The sequence below is a fragment of the Triturus cristatus genome, chromosome 9 (genome assembly GCF_964204655.1).
Source record: "Triturus cristatus chromosome 9, aTriCri1.1, whole genome shotgun sequence".
Lineage (NCBI taxonomy): Eukaryota > Metazoa > Chordata > Amphibia > Caudata > Salamandridae > Triturus > Triturus cristatus.
In genome coordinates this window covers 157,559,779-157,582,096 of record NC_140592.1, presented here as the reverse complement: position 1 = coordinate 157,582,096, position 22,318 = coordinate 157,559,779, and the positions used below count along the sequence as shown (strand labels likewise).

The following is a 22,318-nucleotide window of genomic DNA, read 5'->3' as shown; positions in this document are numbered from 1 at the left end:
CCTCACGGAAATAGCGTGCCGGGACCAAGTCCATAGTATTCTGGAGGGCGTAGAGGAATCGCGGCAGGGACATCATTTTGAACAAAGCCGCTCGGCCGAGCGGCGAGAGCGGCAGACGCCGCCAGCGCACCACATCCTCCCTCAAGCGCTGGAGGGGGGGCAGCAAATTCCGCCCATAGCGGGCCTCCGGGTCAAGTGTGATATAGATACCCAGGTACCGAAAACCTTGGGAGGCAATCTGGATCGGACAGTCCCGTGGTAGGGCCGGAGCCTCCCCGGAAAGCACATAGACACAGGATTTCGCCCAGTTGATGACCAGGCCTGAGTTGCGACCGAATGAGCGCAAAACATCAACCAGGACGATCAGTGATTTACGCGGGGAGGCGAGATACAAAAGGATGTCGTCAGCGTAGAGGGACACACGGTCCTCATGCTCGGGGGTCCAGCGGAGACCACGGATAGAAGGGTGCCACCGCAGCCACTCCGCCAGGGGCTCCAGGGCCAGGGCGAACAGGAGAGGCGACAGGGGGCAACCCTGTCGCGTACCCCTCCCCAGCGCGAATGGGGCCGAGACTCGCCCATTCACTACCACCTGCGCCAATGGGCCCGAATATAGCAATTTGACCCAGCTAATGAAACCCGGGCCGAACCCGAATTTCGCCAGCATCGCCCAGATGTATGGCCATTCAAGCGTATCAAACGCCATGGTGGCGTCCAAGGACGCCAAGATGGCCGGCTCCCGCACAAATGGGACACGCGCGAGCACCCCGTGCAAGCGCCGCAGATTGAGCGCCGTGTTGCGGTGCGGTATAAAGCCAGATTGGTCTTGGTGGACCAGGTCGCCCACCACGCCAACCAACCGGTTGGCCAACACCTTGGCAAGGATTTTGGGCTCCGCGTTCAAAAGCGAAATCGGCCTATAGGATGTGACCCGTTCACGGGGCTTCCCCTCCTTGTGGATCACCACAATTGTGGCCAGGCGCTGGTCCGGCGGGAGGGAACCCTGCGAGTGGGCCGCCAGAAACATCGCGCGCAGGTGGGGCGCCAACACATCCGGGCGTAGCTTGTAGAGCTCGATGGGAATACCATTGGGGCCCATGGCCTTGCCGGATGCAACCGAGCGAATAGCCAAGGCAATTTCGTCCGCGGTGGGAGGGGCGTCCAGCGAATCCCTGTCCTCCACCGTTAGGGAGGGCAGTGCGATGTCCCGAAGCAGGGCATGGGAATCTTCCTCCGAGCAGGGGGAAACCGGGGAGTAGACTTCGCGGAAATAATCCGCGAAGCAGGAGACAATGGCTTCCGGCTCGGTGACACACGCACCATCAACACTCTCAATCAAAGGCACCACGCGGCTCGCTCTCTCCCTCTTATCCAACCACGCAATCAATTTGCCAGCCTTATCCCCCACATCATACAATCGCCCCTGCTGCTCTCTACTGAGGCCCCTGGCCGCCTCCGTGACGAGGGCCCGATAGGCCGCCTGCTTTAGGTGTAGAACATGCAACTTGGCGTCTGTTACCCCGCTCCCCAGGTCACCCTCCAGTTCTGCAATCTCGGCCTCTACCCGGGTCACCTCCTCCCGCTCGAGCCGCCGGGCATGGGAGATAAAGGAGAGGGCCTCCCCTCTAAGGACTACCTTGAAAGCCTCCCACAGGGAGATGGCGGAAGAGACCGACCCCACATTCTCGTCGAAATATCGCTGTAAGGATTTGATCAAATCGGCACGAATGGTGGGGTCGCGCAAATACCATGCATTGATTGGGGCCACCCTGCCATCCCCCCTCGGGAAGACATCGAAATGCAACAACAATGGGGAGTGGTCTGAGATACCCCGCGCTAGATGGCGCACCTCCCCCACCCTCCCTGCATGGGCCGCCGGGACAAGGATGTAATCAAGCCGCGAGAGGCTACCATGGGCACCCGAGTGGAAGGTGTACTGTCGCAATGCGGGATGCTTTAATCGCCAGCAATCCACCAGGCCCAGCGTGTCCAGAAGGCCGGGCAGCCACGCCTGTGCCCGGGGGAGGTCCCTAGGGGGATGGCGATCCATAGACCCAGAGGCTACCGCATTAAAGTCCCCTCCAACCACCAGCAGGCCACTCGGAAGGTCCAGAAGGAGGCGCCCCAGGTCCGCGAATGTGGTGGCTTGTAACCCAGGCGGGACGTACACTGATATAAAGATAAACACTCTACCCTCCATTCTTCCCACCAGAACCGTGTAGCGTCCCCTCTCATCATGGCGCACCTCATCAATCTCCAACGGGAGCGAGTTCTTGATCATAATACCCACCCCCCGCGAGCCCGAGGTGAAGCCGGAATGTGCCACCAAACGATATCCCCGCCGATTCATTGCATGAAAGGAGTTACCTATAAGGTGCGTCTCCTGCAGGAAGACAACATCTGGTGAAATACGTTTTAAGTACTGCAGGACCACACCACGCTTAATCCTATCCCCCAGGCCGTTAACATTCCATGACAACACAGTCAAATCCCTACCCCCCATCATACGTCGAATCAATCGGTCGTCCCCCATCGAGCATCCTAATAACAACAACATAGTAGCGGGTTTGCCCTGCGGTGCTAACAAACAACACACCCCCCCCACCCCCCGGTCCCAACAGAACTCCCCCCTCCCTGCACCCCTGCATGAGCCCAGACAGCCCCCCCAAAGTGCAGTGTGCCTGTCGCCCCATAGCTAAAATACTAACTAGTCCCCCAGAGGAGGAGGGAAGCCCCCAACAGACCCCACGCAACCTCCATAGGAGGGGAACATACGCAATCAATAAATGGTGAAGGAACAACGTCCAGAGCAAGGCCTATTCAGTCACCCCTCAATTCTGATCCGGCGGGCCCTCCTCGCCAGCCGCGCCCCCCCCGCCCCCCCGGCCCCGATCTCCAGGCAGAGTGTCCAGCCAGTCCCCAGCCGCCTCGGGCCGGTCGAAGAAGTGCGTGCGACCATCCACCTCTACCCTCAGCTTGGCTGGAAAGAGCATTGAGTACTTGAGGTTCAGGTCCCTTAGGCGACGTTTAACCCCAAGAAAGCTCTGTCGCTGCTTCTGGACCTCCGGAGTAAAGTCTGGGTAGAAATGTATCTCCATGTTGTCAAGCTTGACCGGTCCCTGTTGCCTGGAGGTCTGGAGGATAGCATCTCTGTCCCGAAAATTAAAAATCCGGGCGATGAGCGGCCGCGGCGGGGCACCAGTCTTAGGTCTGCCCCCGGGGACCCGGTGAGCACGCTCCACCGCAAAAAGCTTACTCAGCCCCCGGGGCTGGAGATGGGTCAGGATCAAATCTTCCACGAAAAGATCCGCCGCCTCCGCCTCTCGTCCCTCCGGAACCCCCACAATACGGACATTATTCCTCCGGGCCCGACCCTCGGAGTCCTCCAATCGCCGGTCCATCAGGGCGCTCGCCTGGCCAAGCCGGCGCACCTCCTTCTGGAGGGCCACCACGTCTGTCGTGAGGCTCGTTGTGGTGTGGGCCAGGGAGTCGACTCGGTCGTTTGTTTTGGACAAGTCTGCCCTCACAAGGCTCACATCCACAAGGACCGAGTCTATTTTTTGCGCTAAGGTGTCGAAACGCTGGTCCACCGAGGCCTTCATCTCTGCGATGGCGCCCATGACGTCCCGGAGGGTCAGATCCACCGGATGAGCAGATGCCTCCGTCGGGCCCACCGGGGATGCACGCGATGTCTCCGGAGAACCCTTCTGAAGCGTGTAGCGGTCCATACTGTTGGCCTGGTGCGCTGTGCCACGGCGGGTCGTCTTCACCTTCGCCCGGTCGCCATCTTGTTTGGTGGACATGCTGGCTCTTCCACCGTCGTGCCAAGCTCCCCAAACGGGCCGCTATACCAAGTCACGGGTGCCAGGGGGGGGGCAGGGGCGACCACCGAACCGCGGGTCAACCCACCGCCGGCGGGTCAGCCGGGCTCCTGGACAAGGCCACCGCACCCCGCTCCGCAGCCCGACCCGGCTTGAGAGCTAGGAGGGCGCAAAAGCGAAAGTGAAAGTGCGGGGTACGCCAGTCGCCCAGCCCCGCTCGCCGCTGTTATTCACTTTGTCCCCGGATCGCCCCACTACTCCAATCCGGGGGGCCGGCGAGGAGAAGGCCGCAACCTTCGATCGACGCTCCCACCGGCGTTCGGGGTCCGATTCGAGCCCAAAAAACGGGTGGCGCCTCAGCTCCGGTTCCCCAACACAGTCCCCTCAACAAGGACAGGATATCGCCAGGATTAATTCAGGAGGTCGCGGAGGTCCTCGGGAGCCTCGCACCTACGCGGCCATCTTGGTTGCGCGCTAGGCTCCTCCTTCGAGGGAATTACATTTGATCTACATTCAGAAATACTTATAACAATGGATGGGGAGGCTTTGTATACAAGTATTCCACAAGATGAATTGTCCTTGACAGATTAGTGTGGGGTACCAATTGGGGTTACGTTTCCCTGGTTGATTTTGTATTAGACTGCACACACATGGTAATTATGAGAAATGATTTCATAATTGAGGATGACTTTTACCTACAAGTGCATGACACTTCCACAGTTAGCACATTTGCCCCAGCATAGTGTGCTTGTATGTTCATAATTTTGAAATCACACACATCGTGAGTCAGTCCAATCCATTTTCCAACAATATTCTAATTTGTAAACAATACATCGATGAGAATGAGGCTCTAAAATTTAGGAACTGGTTGATAGGAATTAATTTCTTAAATTCACTATGACTATGAGCAGAAAGGCGATATCCTTCTTGGACTTATATGTACAAACACACAATAACACAAGCCAATGGACAACAACAAACTTCTTAGGTATAGCAGTTTCCAAGCAAATTCATTGAGAGATAGCTTACCGGTCATTCAATTCCCTAGACTTAGAAGTAATTATACAGAGAAAAGTGACCGTAAAAATCATGCATGCAATTTAGCCAAAAAACTTAGGGAAAGGGAGTCCTTAAAAAAATAATAACTCCAATCATTCCAGAAGTCTGAGCCAGACCTCCTATTCTGTGTCACCACATATTAAATACAGTCAAATCATTAAAAAAAATAATTAGCAACCACTGGAGAATTAACACATTCGGTCCATTAAGATATGAAAAATCTATGTTCTCATTCAGTTGGGGTATGTTATTAAAAGACCTATTAGTTCACAGAAGACTTAAGGCAATTGTTCTACAAAATACATTGTAATCAACATGAAATCACTCTTCGCTCTTGGGTCATTTCCCGTGTGGTCATTGTAATATTTGTCCATTGACAAAAAAACGGAAAGAACTACTCAGTCCCTGTTATCTGAAGCACCTCATCAACTGTATTTTGAAAAATGCGATCTACATGATCATCTGCCCATGCAGCCTCAAGTACATAGGAATAATGTCACAAAAAGTCAGAATAAGGATAAATGAACACAGAAGTACAATAAGATGCAGAAAAACAACAGCAAAATTAACAAGGCATTTATTAGAAAGCAACACTCAGAAGACAACCCAAAATTATATTTGATCAACAAACTGACCCAAAATACAGAGAAGATGAAATCTAAATTGCTCTATTTTAAACAGAACTGGATTTACCATCTACACATTTTGGTCTTGATTCTGAATGATGACATACAATGGACCCAGCTAATTACATATGCACAAACCATTGTCAAGCTATTGAAGTGTCTTTAGACATATGATGACAGTAAACTTGCAGTCCAACACAGAGAACATATTTATTTAACCCTTTCCGTGCTCATGACGGAACCACTCCGTCATGAGCCACGGGTGCGCTGTGCTCATGACGGAGTGGTTCCGTCATGCTGCGGCCGTTGGCGGCCGCTCCGCCCACGCGGCGCTAATTCCCCGCCTGTGCGGGCGATTAGCGCAGTGGGCGGAGACGTGACGGAACCACTCCGTCATGAGCACAGCTCACCCGTGACTCGTGACGGAGTGGTTCCGTCACGAGCACAGCGCCACTGCAACTGCCCCCAAACCCCCCCAGCGCCGCGGCGGAATTCCTGCCACCACGAAGGGGTTAAACAACTTGTCAGTAAGGAATGTCACCTAATACTTTCCAGTTCAATAATTCATACTGGACAGTTAACTCTTGAATAGTAAGGATGCACCTTGCAATATTGGCGACACCAGAGAGATGATATTCAAATATATAAGTAATTGCAATGGCATACCTTCCACTTTCATCGATATACCTAGACTATTGTTCAAGATACTCGCCTATATCCCCATAAAAAAATGGTTATGGGGCAGCTGTAAAAACACTTCATATTACTCTCCCCCAAATACTGTACGAAAGCTCTTGCCCAACATGTGTAACCCAAGGGCTTTTTTTCCAAGAGGTGTACATACAGGCTAAAAACTGAAAAAAGGCAGATGGTGTTGATTTCAGCTGAGCCGTAATCTCTGCTAAAATATACATTATTTTTTTATAGATATATATGAGAAGATCAAGAAAAGTGCCTGTAGTATAAAGAGGGACTTTATTACCCAACAGCCATAGACTTTTTTGGGCAATGTGCAGCCACAAGATCTCACCATGCTTAGGGGGCGTGGACTCATTCATGTCAAAACCAGGCTCCGTGAAATCCAGGGCATTCAGGCAAAGGGATTTGTAAGGCTAGCATCTGTTCATATTACCCTACACAAAACGATTAAGGTGGCCAAGGCCTGTAATTGTGTGTTTGTCTCAATTGGTGCTGCACAAATTATTGCACTTGTAACCTTTTGTGTTTGTTTGTCCTTTGTGGTTTTTTATCAGTATTACTGTCTTGAACATTCCAGCAAAATCAAGCCTGTTTGATATAGCATAGTTTGTTTGAGCACATGAGACCAAGAAAACAGTTGTTTGTTTTTCATATGTGGATCTCTATCTGTGCTACAGTCTTCCACAATCCTGCAGCATCGACCCAAGATATGGCATATAGTGGCTGAACCTAAAAATCCATATAAACCTTTATGTATGCTCATCTACTTTTACTATATATGTCATCACTTATTTATATCTAATCGGGCAGTAGAAGGGACCAACTCATCAGAAGAAAGTTTGTTTTACCTATAACCTATATGGTCTTTATTTACATTTTTTATCATAATGTGACTAAAGGGGAGTGCCGCCCAGATCTGACAAGCAATCCTGAACCTGCCCTAAAGTTAGAGTAAGTTTTAATGAACGTGTGGATTTGAAAGCACATGTATGATCAAAAGTGCAGTATTCGTTTGCAGTGAAATATAGCTCACAACTCACTGTTATGCCATTATAGTCCTTGAGATGTGCAGTGTCTACGAGTCACTGGTGATTTGCACCAATGTGGATTCATGAATTACATATAACACATTTCTTTCTGTAACACAATTTTCCTGCAAGTGCTTCTCAGGACATGAGAAGCAGGTATGAGAGCATCAGGCCTCCTGTTAGTGCATGGCACCGGTGTATGGATAGTCAGGGACTGTAGGCGCCCTGACAAAGGCCAGAGACTTACATGGGCTATGAACACACATGTTGGCAAAACTTTCAGGGTAGGTTAATCATTTATATTCATCAAATATCCCAAACTTGTTTTTTCTTTAACGAAAGCTGGAGACGCACACGGGCTATGAACACAGCTGAAATATGTTGGCATAACTTTCAGGTTAAATTAATCATTGAAATTCATCAAACATCCAAAACCTGTTTTTTCTAATAATGTCTAAGGTTCTTGATAAGTAAAGGAAATTCCCTGGGTACACCGTAAGATATTTTTAAGTTCTATCTGGAACCCTACGACTATTCAGGACTAACTTATATGAGAATTCCCATCACTGGTCAAGTCCACTAAGGTGGTAATAACCTACCTTGGTGTGGATAGATCACCTATGATGAAGCCTGCCACAATAAGATGTGGATAATGCGATCCTTCCAAATTCTTTAAAATCCCTTCAGGTTTTGGAAATTCCTTTCAATAATGAGACCCAGGCTTTTATTATTTAAAGATGTATCTGTATGGAGGGTATGCCTTGGTTTATTACCTCTCTCTCTCTACATGTGCACTTACACTCATAATCAAGGCCTCAAACATCTGCTATCCCCCTTTGACCTAAAGCTGAGAACAGCCATCAAACGTCATTGATAATAATGAAAGATTTACATGACATCTATATTTTGCGGATGTTTTTAAATGTATATTTAGACTTTTATATTTTAGGCATTTGATCACCCATCACACATAATCATTACAATAAATACCTATTCTCCTTTCTAAATTGCCAGACACCTCCCCAGTGTACAAACTACTTGTATTACTATTCTTTGTGAAATACGGGGGCACATTCTGTAATCTGTACCTCAAAATATTGTGTAAACTACAAGAAAGGCTTCTGTTTGTCGCAATTGAGAAAGTAGGTTTCTATGTACTTAGTAAAAATCCTGTATCAAAGGCTACATGCTGCCTCAATGGTTTGTTTCCACAGGTAATAATTAGAATGACATCTGTCTTGTTCTGAGTATCAATAATTAGAAAACTGTGTCACCTCTCAATTTGAAAAACCAAACCACAACTTACAAAGATATCAGTCGTGTATATAGTCCAAACACTTGTTCTATTATTATCCCAGAGAGGTACATTTGCCAATTATCCAATAGATTTCAGCTCATGTAAATCTTAGCAAGTGTACACTATGGGCCTAATTACGAGTCTACTTGTGGTGGGGTGGCAGCGGCGGTCATCCAACCTCCACATTATGACCTTGATGGTCGTGCCGCCCTAGGACTGTCAACTACGCCAGGGAACCGCCGTTCTCTGCATTGGAAACACCAAAGAATCTCCCACCAATGACTAAAAAAGTCACAATACGACAAGCGGTTCTCACGCGGGTTAGGCGGTTCGACGGAGGGGTGGTCCCGCCAACGCACTGTCAAACTTGGGATCAGGGTGACAAATGCAAAAACAACAGTTGATGGAAAGAATGCAGAACAATGTCATACATTCATGCCAGTACAGAGATCTGGGCCTAAATCCATAGTTTTTTTGCTCACCGTGCCATTCCAGTTTGAACCCAGCCATATGCAAATTAGTCTTGACCCTGTGCCTCATGGGAACAGTCCAGCCCGAACTGCCAAGCCAGGTCCTCCCTGGACTGAAAACAAGCATCCTAGGACCGGTTTCGGGGTTTCACCCCTCTTCAGCCAGGATAGCTTGATTCCAGTGGCATGGAGAGCACAGGACCCACATCTGGGCATACCCGTCCCACACGTCTAAACTGGGGTGGCATGGTGAGCAAAAGAATGATGGGTTTAACCTAGATCTCTTGACTGTGGGTGAATGTTTTGATTTGTTCTGCATTCCATCCATCAATTGTGTGTCTTTTGCTTTCTTGCCCTAAGTGCGCCAGGTATGCCCAGACTTGGGTCCTGGGCTCACTGTGCCACTGGAATTAAGCTATCCTGGCTGAAGAGGGGTGAAACCCCGAAACCGATCCTAGGATGCTTGTTTCCGGTCCAGGGAGGACCTGACTTGGCAGTTCGGGCTGGATTGTTCCCATGAGGCACAGGGTCAAGACTTTTTTGCATATGGCCAGGTCTAAACTGGGGTGGCATGGTGAGCAAAAGAAAGATGGATTTAACCCAGATCTCTTGACTGGAGGTGAATGTTTTGATTTGTTCTGCATTCCGTCCATCAATTTTGTGTCTTTTGCTTTCTCACCCTCAGTGCGCCAGGTATGCCCAGACGTTGGTTCTGGGCTCACTTTGCCACTGAAATCAAGCTAACCTGGCTGAAGAGGGGTGAAACCCCAAAACCGGTGATAGGATGCTTGTTTTCGGTCCAGGGAGGACCTGACTTGGCAGGTCGGGCTGGACTGTTCCCATGAGGCACAGGGTCAAGACTGATTTGCATATGGCCAAGTCTAAATAGGGGTGGCATGGTGAGCAAAAGAATGATGGATTTAACCCAGATCTCTTGACTGGGGTGAATGTTTTGATTTGTTCTGGATTCTGTCCATCAATTGTGTATCTTAAACTTGTAATCGGGCCCTATGTGTTACACTTGAAAATGGTTCAATAGTCGTATTCCCAAACACAGGCACTAAGCTGAGCATTTTTCTTAGACCATTTAACAAAAAGCATTGTCATTTTATATAAAATGGTGAGTACGTAGTTCTTACCTTTAACTGACAGATCGGAGTGCCACAAATTGCATAGATTGAATTCCACCAGAAACCTAAACAAATGGGTAAGATGTACTGTTATCAATCACAGGTCAACTTTCCTGAAAGTTTTAAAACAAATACGACTTAAACATAGCAGCAAAATTACGTAATAATTATTTAACCATAATGTATAATTATTTTTCAGCACGCATTTAGATTTCCTAGCAAAATGGCATATGGTTAGAACTTTCCTAGCTCCGTAACATAAACACAAATAAAACACTCCCTTTGCTCTGCCCAGAACTTCAAAAAAGAAAATGTTCATTTTTTGCCAGCACTTGTGGTCACTTATTAGCAGTGGCTCGGCGTTCAAATATAAATACACATGTATTCACATGTTTTTCCCAAATAAATACACTCAAGAGATTTACTATGACAACTTGATTAAGATTTCTAAGCTCTTTGTGGTCAATGTGATTTGAAACCATCTTCCAAACATTAATCATTTGGAGAAGAAGCTAAAATTATACATTAGCATGGCAAACCTAGAAGACAGCACAGGCAATATTAATCATGCTTACAGAGCACTACTGACTAAATAAATTACTTATTTACGATGACACCAGTTTTTCTTACTGCTATAGTAACTATTTTAATTTTATTCTAAACATAAACACATCTGTCAGTTCTTTTTTGATAACTTAGAACTAATAATAAGGCAGTGAAGAGATTTAAAGTTAGCAAATCACAAAATCATTTTCTGACAATTTGGTTTAGAAAACATTAAATACATGCATCTCGTACAAAGATATACAGAATGTTTAACTCCTCTCTTGTGGGAACGAGAAAATTCTATTCGCTACACGTCAAACGTTTTGGTTTTATTTCACACTGCATTTCAGCAAAGCTTTTTGTTTACTTGTTTTCAGACTGGTCGTACTTGCACTGGGACCAGACCACCCCTAATTCCACCACAAATCATTCAGAATCATGATGACAATGTTGCCTTGCATGCTTCTTTAAAATTGTAGTCTAAGCTGAAATGGTGAACATCGACCAATTTCTCCAAATGGCCCTTATCAGTTTGGTTTGGGCTAATTCAGGACAGCTAAAGGACATCTCTAAATCTATGTTACAACATTTCAAAAACCTTTGAAAAATAGCTAGGATTTTTGACTAACCATAACACATTCAATGGACTTTAGCAAAAAAATAAAACAAGCAAGTGGTCCTGTGTTTAATTTAATGTATGTATTAGGTAAAATTTCACTGTTTGGTTGCTTACTTACTGCACACAAAAAGCATTGTTTTGTTCTATATGAGTCGCTTGTCTATAAAATAAAAATATATCAAATGTATCTAAAACATTTAGGACTTTTTTTGTAGTGATGAAACATTTGAAATGACAGTTTATAGAAATCAGTGAAGCACTTCCATTTGAACATATTAGCATCAGTCATGGTAAATATTGAAATGTCATAGAAGATTCTTTTGGCATTAAATACTAACAGCATGATTCACAAACTGCACTTTGTAGTACGTTCTTTAGTAATAGGAAATGTACGCCAAATTACAGTTCACAAATTATGTGCAGAGTTTTATGTCTCCACATTACCTACACTTATTTGTGTGGAGTTCTTCACCCAACTGTGGAGTATCTGCACGCTTACGTATAGGTTTTAGTAGTAAATGTAAGGAGGACCAGAGGGAGTGGGTGGGAAAAGGGACAGGTTTACTACAAACAGGGATGAGATTAGGGAGAGGTAAGTGAGATTTAGGGAGGGTCATAAGGAGGAGGGGTGTCACCCACCATCACAAGAGTAAGCCAGTGGCATTACTCTGGGGTGGAGATATGCACGTTACACTTTTGTAGTAAATTTATATGAATGTTACCTTTGTAAATCAGGCCCCACTTTTAAAAATTACTGTACATCAAATCACACAGACATTTTCAATCAGCAAAAGATGGCCTGCTTATCAAACAACAAGCTGCCTAGTTTCAGTAATATCACAAAGGCCAGAATGTTTGTTAAAACGTACCACCAATCTATGAGTTAAATTCACATATGATACGTCTTCGCAGAAACAAAAAACAAGAAATGGACAGTGAGTAATGAGATTTATGTTGCAGTTGAATCGGTTCATTTATGCACTATTTCCAAGGATGTTGATATAGGAGTTAGCATTAAATGAAAGTTTGAATATGCTATTGAAGATGCCATGGATGTGTATTTACTCAAATAAAATTGCAGTGGATTCCACTTACAGATTTCCAGTTATCAACACATCCAGCTTCAGCTATTTTGTTTTAAAAAAACCCATTATTCCCATTCTAAAAATGATCTTAACCCAATAATAGTACTTTTTTCTCCACATGGTGTTCTTATAAGCGGAATCAACTGTTTGCATTCAAAGCAGAGTTCAAATGTGCTACAAATTTGTACAAATTCTACTTACAATATAAGTTCAGTCATTATCCATTTTACTGCAGCAAAGAAGGCTTTATAAGGCTGGAGAGAAGTAACTTGTTTAATAAGAAAAGTGAAAGGCATATTTTGTCTGAAGCATCATATGACAGAATTACATTTTTTCAAACATTGAAAAATATTTGAATGCCAATTATCAAGAATGAAATGGTGAGTTTCATAGTAAAAAACGGATTCAAGCAGATGATTAAATCAAGGCAAGTTAAAAGTTATAAACACAAAAATTGCCCTTGTTTGAAAAATTGTAATTCACAAGTGAATTTGACATTTTAGACATATGACTAGTATTAGAAGTACTGTGGCTGCAGTTAACTGGAAACATATGAATTTAAAGTGCATATAAAGGTGGGTCGAAACAATATAAGACAAATATTTTTAGCAGCCAACTTATAGATCTAGCAAACTAATGAGCAGCATGTCTAATATTGATGACTCTAAAGAATGATGAAAACACTTCTAGTTATGAATGAACAGTCATTGCTGAAAGTTTATGAAAAGCTTTTCAAATAACCAAAAGAACAGCTTATAATTAATTGACTTAAGGAGCAGAGAGTTTGCAGGATACTACACAAATGGAGATCTAACAATGAAAGGTTGATTGAGCCTTTTCAAAATCTCTATCTTCAAAACTTGCTGATGGTACTCAAAGGCTGCACCAGTGATGTTTTGCAGTATGGTAATGTACGTGCAAATAATGCCAAAGGCAAATCCATTGTATGCATATTTATAATCTGCAATTTAATTTTGAAAAACAATAATGCCCACTTGGATTCAGCTCTTGGAGACTGTCAGCCTTAGCATGGTCTAAATGAAAGAATTTAACACAGGCTTCAATTTGATCAAATTTATCAAGACAAGGATTCCCTGTGGAAAAAGATACACTTTGCACTTTGTAGCGTATTTTAGTAATGCTTGTGTACTCCTTTTTACCACTGGACCTGGGGCTCATATAGAGCAGTAACTCATGCTTTTCCTTTGCATTGTCCATGTCCTTTATATTTCTTTTGTATAGAAAATTAAATGACATTTTGCTTTGGAGATTTGACAATGAAGCATTAATGTATTGAATCGAAAGACTATTGCTTTCATATGGAGGATAATGCATTTGTCTTAGGTTTAAGAAAATGGTGAGTAAAGATGATGTTAACCTCTTTATATTAAGAGTGCTAATATACAACTGTTGAAGTATTGATGATGCATTGAAAAGTTTCTTTCAGCAATGTATATAACTATGTATAGCAAAACATGACAAATATTTTTTTTGTTTTTATTAAAACACAGTGCATGATAAGAGAAGCAAAATATTAGAGCAAAAGAGGTATTAATACAGAATTTTAATACAGAATTTGAATGAGGAATCTGAAATGAGTGGAAGTATACTACTCATAATAGTGGAGTTATGGGTGGGTGTTTATGATGGATACTAATGTATACTTACATTTAGTAAACTACGGGCACTGTCACTACTCTCTTTATTTGTCCTACACATGGCCTGGTAGTCATAAAGTGTAATTCTACAGAAGAGAACAAAACATTTATGTGACTCAGGGAAAAAAGAAGCACAACATCATCATCTAACAGTTCACATTACACAAGTAGATGCAATCAACAAACTCTGGATGTAGGTGAGGGGGCATCATTTTTTACACAAGTGAATGCAAATAGAGAAAAGATGACTAAATGGGAGGTAAATAAGAAGTATAGGAATACTTACAATCCTATTTTTAAATAATACATTGTATGGGGCAACGCCCCAACAACTTTGCTAAATTCAGGGTTGTTCATTGTTAGTCCATGGCAGTATTCTTGTACAAGCTCCCCCTGCGACATTTCTCCTGTTCAGCTTGCCGTAGTCCACTACCCTCTGCTGCCTGTCTACCTGCTGTCCCCTGTTTGTGCCTCCTCTCCTCGTTTCTTACTGTGTTTTTCCTTTTCTACAAATTTTTCTGCCCTCTGTTTTGCTGTTTTCTGCTTGCCCTTCTGCCCCCTGTTTTGCCTTCTTTGCTTGTTTTCTGTTTTGCATTTTCTGCTCGTTTTTTTGGCCTCCATTTTGCATTTTCTGCTCATTTATCTGCCCTCTGTTTTGCACTCTTTTACTCTATTTTGCCTTTTCTGCTTGACTTTCTGCCCTCTGTCTTGCTTGGCTTTTCTGCTCATTTTCCTGCCCTCTGTATTGCCCTCTTCTGCTCTGTTTTGTCTTTGCTGCCCATTTTTCTGCCCTCTGTTTAGCCTTTTTCTGCTTGTTTCTTTCCTCTTCCCACCACTTCCCTCCTCCTGCCGTATGCCTCCTCCCACTACCCAGCACCCCTTCTCTCCACCAAGCCAACAGCGTGACCCATTGAGCAGGTCCTTGTGCCAGCTCCCCCTGCTACAGTTCTCCTGTCCAGGTTGCCTGCAGTCAGCTACCCTCTGCTGCTTTTCGACCTGCTACCCTCTGTTTGTGCCTCCTCTGCATGTTTCCTGCTCTGTTTTGCCTTTTCAGGTCATTTCTCTGCTCTCAGGTTTTGCCATTTTCTGCTAATTTTTCTGCCCTCTGTTTTTCCTTTCCTGCTCATTTTTCTGCACTCTGTTTTGCCTTGGCTGCTTGTTTTTCTACCCTCCATTTTGCCTTTTCTGCTAGTTTTTATGCCTGCTGTTTTTCCCTCTTCTCCTCTATTTTGCCTTTTCTGCTCGATTTTCTGCCCTCTGTTTATCTTGCCTTTTCTGCTCATTTTCTGGCCTCTGTATTGCCCTCTTCTCCTCAGTTTTGCCTTTTCTGCTCATTTTTGCTACCCTCTGTTTTGCCTTTCTGTTCATTTTTCTGCCCTCTGTTTTGTTTTTTTCTGCTTGTTTCTTGCCTCTTCATGCTGTTTCCCTCCTCCCACCACCCAGCTCCCCGCCCTCCCCAGGACCCACTTAGTCAAGGGTGCAGCGCAACCCATTTGAGCAGGTCCTTGTGCCAGCTCCCTCTGCTCCCCCGCTTGCCTGCAGTCAGCTACCCTCTGCTGCTTTTCTACCTGCTGCCCTCTGTTTGTGCCTCCTCTGCATGTTTCCTGCTCTGTTTTGCCTTTTCAGGTAATTTTTCTGCCCTCTGTTTTGCAATTTTGTGCCCTCTATTATGCCTTTCTGCTGGTTTTTCTGCCCTCATTTTTCTCCCCTCTGTTTGGCATTTGCCTGCTCATTTTTCTGCCCTCTGTTTTGCCTTTCTGCTTGTTTTTCTGCCCTCATTTGTCTGCCCTCTGTTTGGCCTTTTCTGCTTGTTTTTCTGCCCTCTGTTTTGCCCACTTCTTCTCTGTTTTGCTTTATCTGCTTGTTTTTCTGCCCTCTGTTTTGCCTCTTCTCCTTGTTTTTCTGCCCTCTGTTTGCCTTTCTCTGCTGTTTTTTTCCCTCTTCCCGCAGTTTTCCCAAGACCTGGCTTTTCGATGAAGACGTCGCACCCCAATACCCTCAGGGATAACAGTGCCACGCTCTAGAAATGCTGATTGATTGATTGAATCCTTGACTAGTTTTTTAGGATATCCACATAATATATATGCACAATTAATCTAAATGGAATTCATGTACTCGGTCAGTGTTTATCCTGAAAATCTAAGATTCCTATGTCTCTCATAGACCTATTAAATAAATATATAATACTAGAGAAATATAGGTGACATCAGATGAATACTAAAAGAGATTGCATATTTCACTAAAGGGTAACTCAAGCTCTTCTCAAAACGTGCAAGTTGGGTCACGTGTCGGATTTTAGAAAACAGATTTTTGTCATAAAGTTTCCATTTCAAGTCAGGGAAATGTTGAGCTATCTCTCAAACCATGCCTTCAGATTGGCAAATCTTCAGTTACGTGCATTACACATGATCACATGGTACAATGGCTCATGTTACAGTGGCTACTCCTTCTGCTGTACCAAGATTTTCTCTATAATTAGACCAAAATGAAGAAGCTGTATCAACTACCAATAATTCTAAAACTTGCATTCAAATGCAGTTTTATATGCACTCCTAAATACTGCACAACATTAGCACAACACTGACACATTCTCAAGTACTACAGAAGTAAATAGGTACAATAGTGAATTCAAGAAATTGAAAATATTAATGGATTCACCAAATATCAATTTTCTTCAGATTCTCAATCTTACCACTTTTTTTTCAGAAATGATTCTCAAAACTAAAATTCCCCACACTGACTCAATGTTGGGTGAGAGTAGGAAAAACAGGTGACTCAAAAACTGTTTTGCCTTTTCTTTGAAGTAGGGCTAAAGGTAGAATCAAGTTAGATTTAATTTAAAAAAATACATCTCTGTTATATCCTGTGTCGCCTAGTTCCTTGCTGCTCAGCCTGTGTGAGTGTGATGCAATAGAATGTTCATGAGTGCATGGTTTGGATGAGTGGTCAGTTGGAATGAGTGGGGCTGAGCAGCAGGATGCTGTTCCCGGTGGGGCTGTACCATGATACCTGTAACTGAATAAACCTACATAATCTACACTACTGGCTACTGGATTATTTACCCACAAGGTCCCTACTTCGTTTACAAAAGTGGCGACAATTTTGCAAGAACCACACGTGAAAAACCCAGGAATTAAACAAGAAACTAAAAAGGATTTTACCAGAGTTTGAAAAGATTTAAACAGAAACAGTGGTTCCTGTGGACAATGTAAACAATTCACAATGTGTATATGCACAATGGCAATAGAAAAGGGTTAAATGGATGTCCGAGAAAGAAGAAAAACCATATAACACAATATACTTGTAAGTTCAAGAGGTTTATAAACATAAAACATCATGCTTAAAATCAAAAAGGTGCATGGTGTCCCCAGTGAACATGGAACCTACACGATAATTTGTGACATATTGTGATATAAAAAGTGGGTTCCAAAATGACAAAGTCAAGCATCAAACTTGTAAACAATGAGCACAGCCTTCAAATATGATAATGAAGACTGGCGAATGGTTCGCTTTAAGTTTTGTCGACGGCGTTTCGACCCTGTTAGCAATAAGTATATTGTGGTATATGGTTTTTCTTCTTTCTCGGGTATCCATTTAAACCTTTCCTATTGCCATTGTGCATATACACATTGTTTATTGTTTACATTGTCCACAGGAACCACTTTTTCTGTTTATATAACATGGACCATGGTTCCTTGTGAGTAGGGTGTCCCTTGTCTCCTTTACACAAGAGTCTGACAAGAAACCTGAAAATAAGCTTGAGCAACGCCCTTGATGCCCCACCGGTGTCTTCCAAAACAGACAGCCTACACATTGGATGTTTTAAGCGTTGGATCTTGTGTGGCCTGAAATCTGCCATTACAGTCAGGCTACATAATTGAAGATTTGATGTGCGACCTGCTGTTTGAAACCTGCCAGCTGTCAGACACCCTACTGAAATGGTGTTTGAATTATGGGGCTTTACGATGGACTGCCTGCAGAATTGAAGTTTTTGGTGCTAAACCATAAGGATATGGATTCGCGCACGCTGCAGTCATCTGTAATAAGAACAGGTAGCACTTATTCTATGACCAGCCAGTAACCTTGATTTGAGAAGTTCACTTTCAAAGAGCCGGCAGCGCTGTATGTAATCGGTACAGCAAGTTGGGAAAACTCAAGCTGTGTCTGATTTTGGTGAGTAGAGAAATGTGCTTATGCTGGATCAGCAGCGGTTGAAGGTACAAATATTTGTGTAATGTTAACCAACAGTATTGTGTTATGGAGAGTTGTGTGCATTGCCTGTTTGAAGAAATTACATTCGGGGGCATAATTCGAGCCCTGGGGAGGGTTGATGTATGACAGGCCAGCTGCTCTGTGTGTAACGCTAGCGAAAACGGCATGTTGTGGATTTTTTAATTTCAAAGAGTGTAGGCAATGTCAGAACTTTTGTGGCTGCTTACCTGTTGAGCCACGAGATACTAGTCCACAAGCAGCAGAGTGCAAGCTGTTTGTGATCGTGATCGTGAGCTCAGGAAGGCGCGAGCCGCGGCACCAGATATTTTCCTCAACTACTGCATTTTTTTTTCAGAGCTATCGCCTCCATAAGCAGATTTGGTTTCAGCGTTGGAACCGCTGTGACGTCATAACAGGCAGTGGAGCCCACTACCGGCGTGCTGAGCTGATTCAATGAGTACGCTTCAGCCTTTGAGGATTGTCTGTCGCTTGTAGCAGTCATGTGGAACTGATGCTGCGCGTACCATCAGCTTGTCTGGTTTGGCAGTGTTGGCTGCATAAAAGTAGTGACAGGGTGGTAGCACTGTATCTCTGCAATGCTTGTTATGCTGTCTGATGTGCTGGTGGTCATCATGTGGAAACGTTTTCTCTGGCATGCTATTGTACTGAAGTGATCAGAATTCATCAGCCAGAGGAGTATTCATGCAAGTGATGAATTGAAGTCAGTGGTGGATTCATGCTATTCTGACGGTGGACTCAGGTGAGAAGTCGCTCACCAGTCATTTGACTGTTTTGCTAACTACTCTCATGTGACATCTATGTTTTCTTTGTGTTCTAATGCCATGCCTATACACATTGTTATTAATGTATTGTATTGATTGCTTCCCATGCTTATGGAGATGTGGTCTGCTGTGGTGAATGTGTTAATGTGGGCAGGAGGTGGATGTGGTTGCACTGTTGGATGAGAGTGTGTTTTTTTTTGCAGTAGGAGTGTATATTACATTTTGAGGTGCACAGTGATTTTTTTGTGTTAGGATGTGCTTGGGCTAGGTATTACTTCGAGAAAGGGTAGTTAGTGGTTTGGAATATACCCTGTATACCCTGCATAATACCCAGTATACTCTTCATAATTCCCTGTGTGTGGTGATGGGTTGGGTTGCATGATACCCTGAGCTGAGAGAGAGATGTGTCCCTTTTATGTTGGGTTGGAATATACATATATATAGTGAGCAATGAGTTCCTTTTATGTTGAACTGTCTATGGTAGAAAGATACCTATTTTTTGCTGTAGTGGGAACACATGCGTTCCTTTGTCCAGCGAGATGTGTGCTGTAGTGAGAACATTTGCATTCCTTTGTCTAGCGAGATCAGTGCTGGAGTGGGAATATTTGCGTTCCTTTGTCCAGCGAGTTGAGTGCTGTTGTGGGAACATTTGCGTTCCTTTGTCAAGCAAAATGTGTGCTTTAGTGGGGCCATTAGGGTTCCTTTGTACAGTGTGATGAGTGCTGTAGTGGCATCATTTGATTTCCTTTGTCCAGCGTGATGAGTGCTGTAGTGGGAACATTTGCATTCCTTTGTCCAGCGAGATGGGTGCTGTAGTCGTCCTACAGTGTGTGGAGAAATGGGTCCTCCAGTGTGTGCTTAAGCGGTTAAATTAGTTGTATCCTATGATATATATGTGTATGTATATATATATTCATTCAGTCTGGCCCAAGTTCAGAGGCTTCCGGGTTCTCTAAGGCGGTGCACGCGAGGCGCAGCAGGACCCGCTGCGAGATAAAGGATTCGATTTTTTCCGTAGGGAAGTTTTGTTCCTCGTGCACTCCCGTGTACTGAGTTAAAAAAAAACAACACCAACACCGGGTTTTCATTCAAATTTCCATGCGTTTATTGCAGCAACCAGCAAAACCTTACGCGTTTCGGTCTCTACGGAGACCTTGCTCACAGGTAAAGTGTTAGATTGAAATTGTGCTTTTAAATCAAAAAACAAGCGGAAAAACCAAATAGGGTTACATCACTTCCTGTAAGTTATACAGGCATTGTGGGACATGTAGTTTGTTCAACCAATTGCAAAAACTGTACGCAAACATTGATTATGTCTTATCAACACACACAAAAAAAAAGGGGGGAGATCACGAATTACTCTCAAATTGCGAAGTGAATACATTTAACTTAGACATTGGTTATCGACCTCGTTGACATTGAAAGATTAACATTCCCAATCCATCACATAATATCGAAGCCATCCAGTGGGCGTATCCAGTTTGCCTTACTAATTTTTATCGTTAATTAAAATGTTGAGGTAAACGTTTACCCATTTTTATCAAAATATTATCATACAAAAAGAAAGAATTGTGTGTCATTAAGATAATCAATTGAAAATCAGGATCAACCCCTCTAGTGGGCAAAACCGTTCCACATCATGATCCATATTGTAACATGTTCAATGTCCCAAATAAACAATGAATTCAAACATGTCCCAATTGAAAGGGGTTTTTTTTTAAATAGAGTTTATGTATATATATATATATATATATATTACCTACTGGCGGTCGCCAGTAGGTAGTTATAGTTAGGACCACGTTTCCATAGGAAATCCGCAACATTCTATTTTGAATAACTTTGGCGCCGGTCGACGAATCCTCGCGAATTTTTCAAAATAGGTGGGGCGCTACGCTCCGCTCCTACCCTGAAAGTCTCGGGGGGATTCATCAAGCGGGGGCCGAGATAAAAGGGGGGTCCCAAAACGCGTTTTTCCCATGCATTTTTCCATAGGACCTTTAGACAGGGCTACAGCCCGAACGGCTGAACAGAATTTAATGAAATTTGGCAGAGAGGTAGTCCCCAGGTCAAGGAAGTGCCTTTTGTAGGTTTGGTGTAAATCTGTTCAGTAGATTCTGAGAAAATAGCCTTTAAATCAATATATATATCTGTGGCAGCTTACGGTGCGCTTACCGTGCGCTTACCGTAAGCTTACCGTACGCGTACGGTGGCGTGCGCGAGCGCGATTCTGATTGGCTCTTAGATCTTAGTAAACATTCGAATCGGTCGAAACCAGGAAGCGGCGGCCGCCATTTTCTCTCTCGCTTTCTGAGTTGGGCAGCAAAAACGAACCCCAAAAATGTGTAAAGAGGCAGTTTCATGAGATCCTAACCACCCAGCATTGATACAGGGGTCCCCAAACCACCCCCAAGCCCAAAAAAAAAATATTTTTTTTTTTCGGAAAATCGCCGATTACGCTTACCGTACGCGTACGGTAAAAAATTGTAAAAAAAAAAAAATTATCCACATTTTCCCTACCCCGTGTGCAAATGGTGCCCGAAGGGCACCATTTGTGCATGGCATATAACGTCTAAGAAGTTAACAAAGAATACATTTCACAAAGATGCGCAAAATATGTCCCCCATGTGCGCACGGTGCGCGAAGCGCATCGTGCGTACATGGCCTATCCCGCTTAACGTGGGACCACTGTGCGTGCACGGCACTAACTGCGTAAAGTGGGCGCGCGGTGCGCGAAGCGCACCGCGTGCTCACTGTGCGCGCACGGTGCTCGAAGCGCACCGTGCGCGCACGGAACGAACTGCGTTAACTGGGCGCGCACGCCACGAATGGCGTAAAGTAACTTAGCATTTAAAAAACCTTGCAAATTCACTGAAAAAACCATAGGTTTCACACATGTTATAGTTAGCTGGACATTTTACTGATAAAAAACCAATGAAATTCCCCCGTTATAGTTACTGCAGGCAACTATAACTCACGCGACCGCAATCTTCTGCTGATGACATATGTGTCTTTATGAAAAAAAAATATTTGTAATATATGTAAAGCTAAAATTTAATGGAAGAAGACATGGGCAAATAAGTGTCTAAATACAGTATTAGCATCAGCAGAGGATTGCGGTCGCGTGAGTTATAGTTGCCTGCAGTAACTATAACGGGGGAATTTCATTGTTTTTTTATCAGTAAAATGTCCAGCTAACTATAACATGTGTGAAACCTATGGTTTTTTCAGTGAATATATATATATATATATATATATATATATATATATATATATATGTATATTATCT

At 44.0% G+C, this 22,318-nt stretch overlaps 1 protein-coding gene across 3 annotated transcripts in view; it reads right to left on the bottom strand.

Moving 5' to 3' along the window:
* CACNA2D3 (calcium voltage-gated channel auxiliary subunit alpha2delta 3) overlaps window positions 1-22,318 on the bottom strand; it is a 2,334,275-nt gene that overhangs the window by 62,423 nt on the left and 2,249,534 nt on the right. For 2 of the 3 annotated variants that reach the window (XM_085624637.1, XM_085624638.1), the window contains 3 exons: window positions 14,049-14,124; window positions 12,582-12,634; window positions 10,140-10,195 (listed from right to left, as the gene is read on the bottom strand). In XM_085624637.1, the coding sequence (XP_085480763.1) occupies window positions 10,140-10,195; window positions 12,582-12,634; window positions 14,049-14,124 (185 nt within the window). The remainder of the gene's footprint in view (window positions 1-10,139; window positions 10,196-12,581; window positions 12,635-14,048; window positions 14,125-22,318) is intronic. The other variant, XM_085624639.1, reaches the window with a different exon arrangement.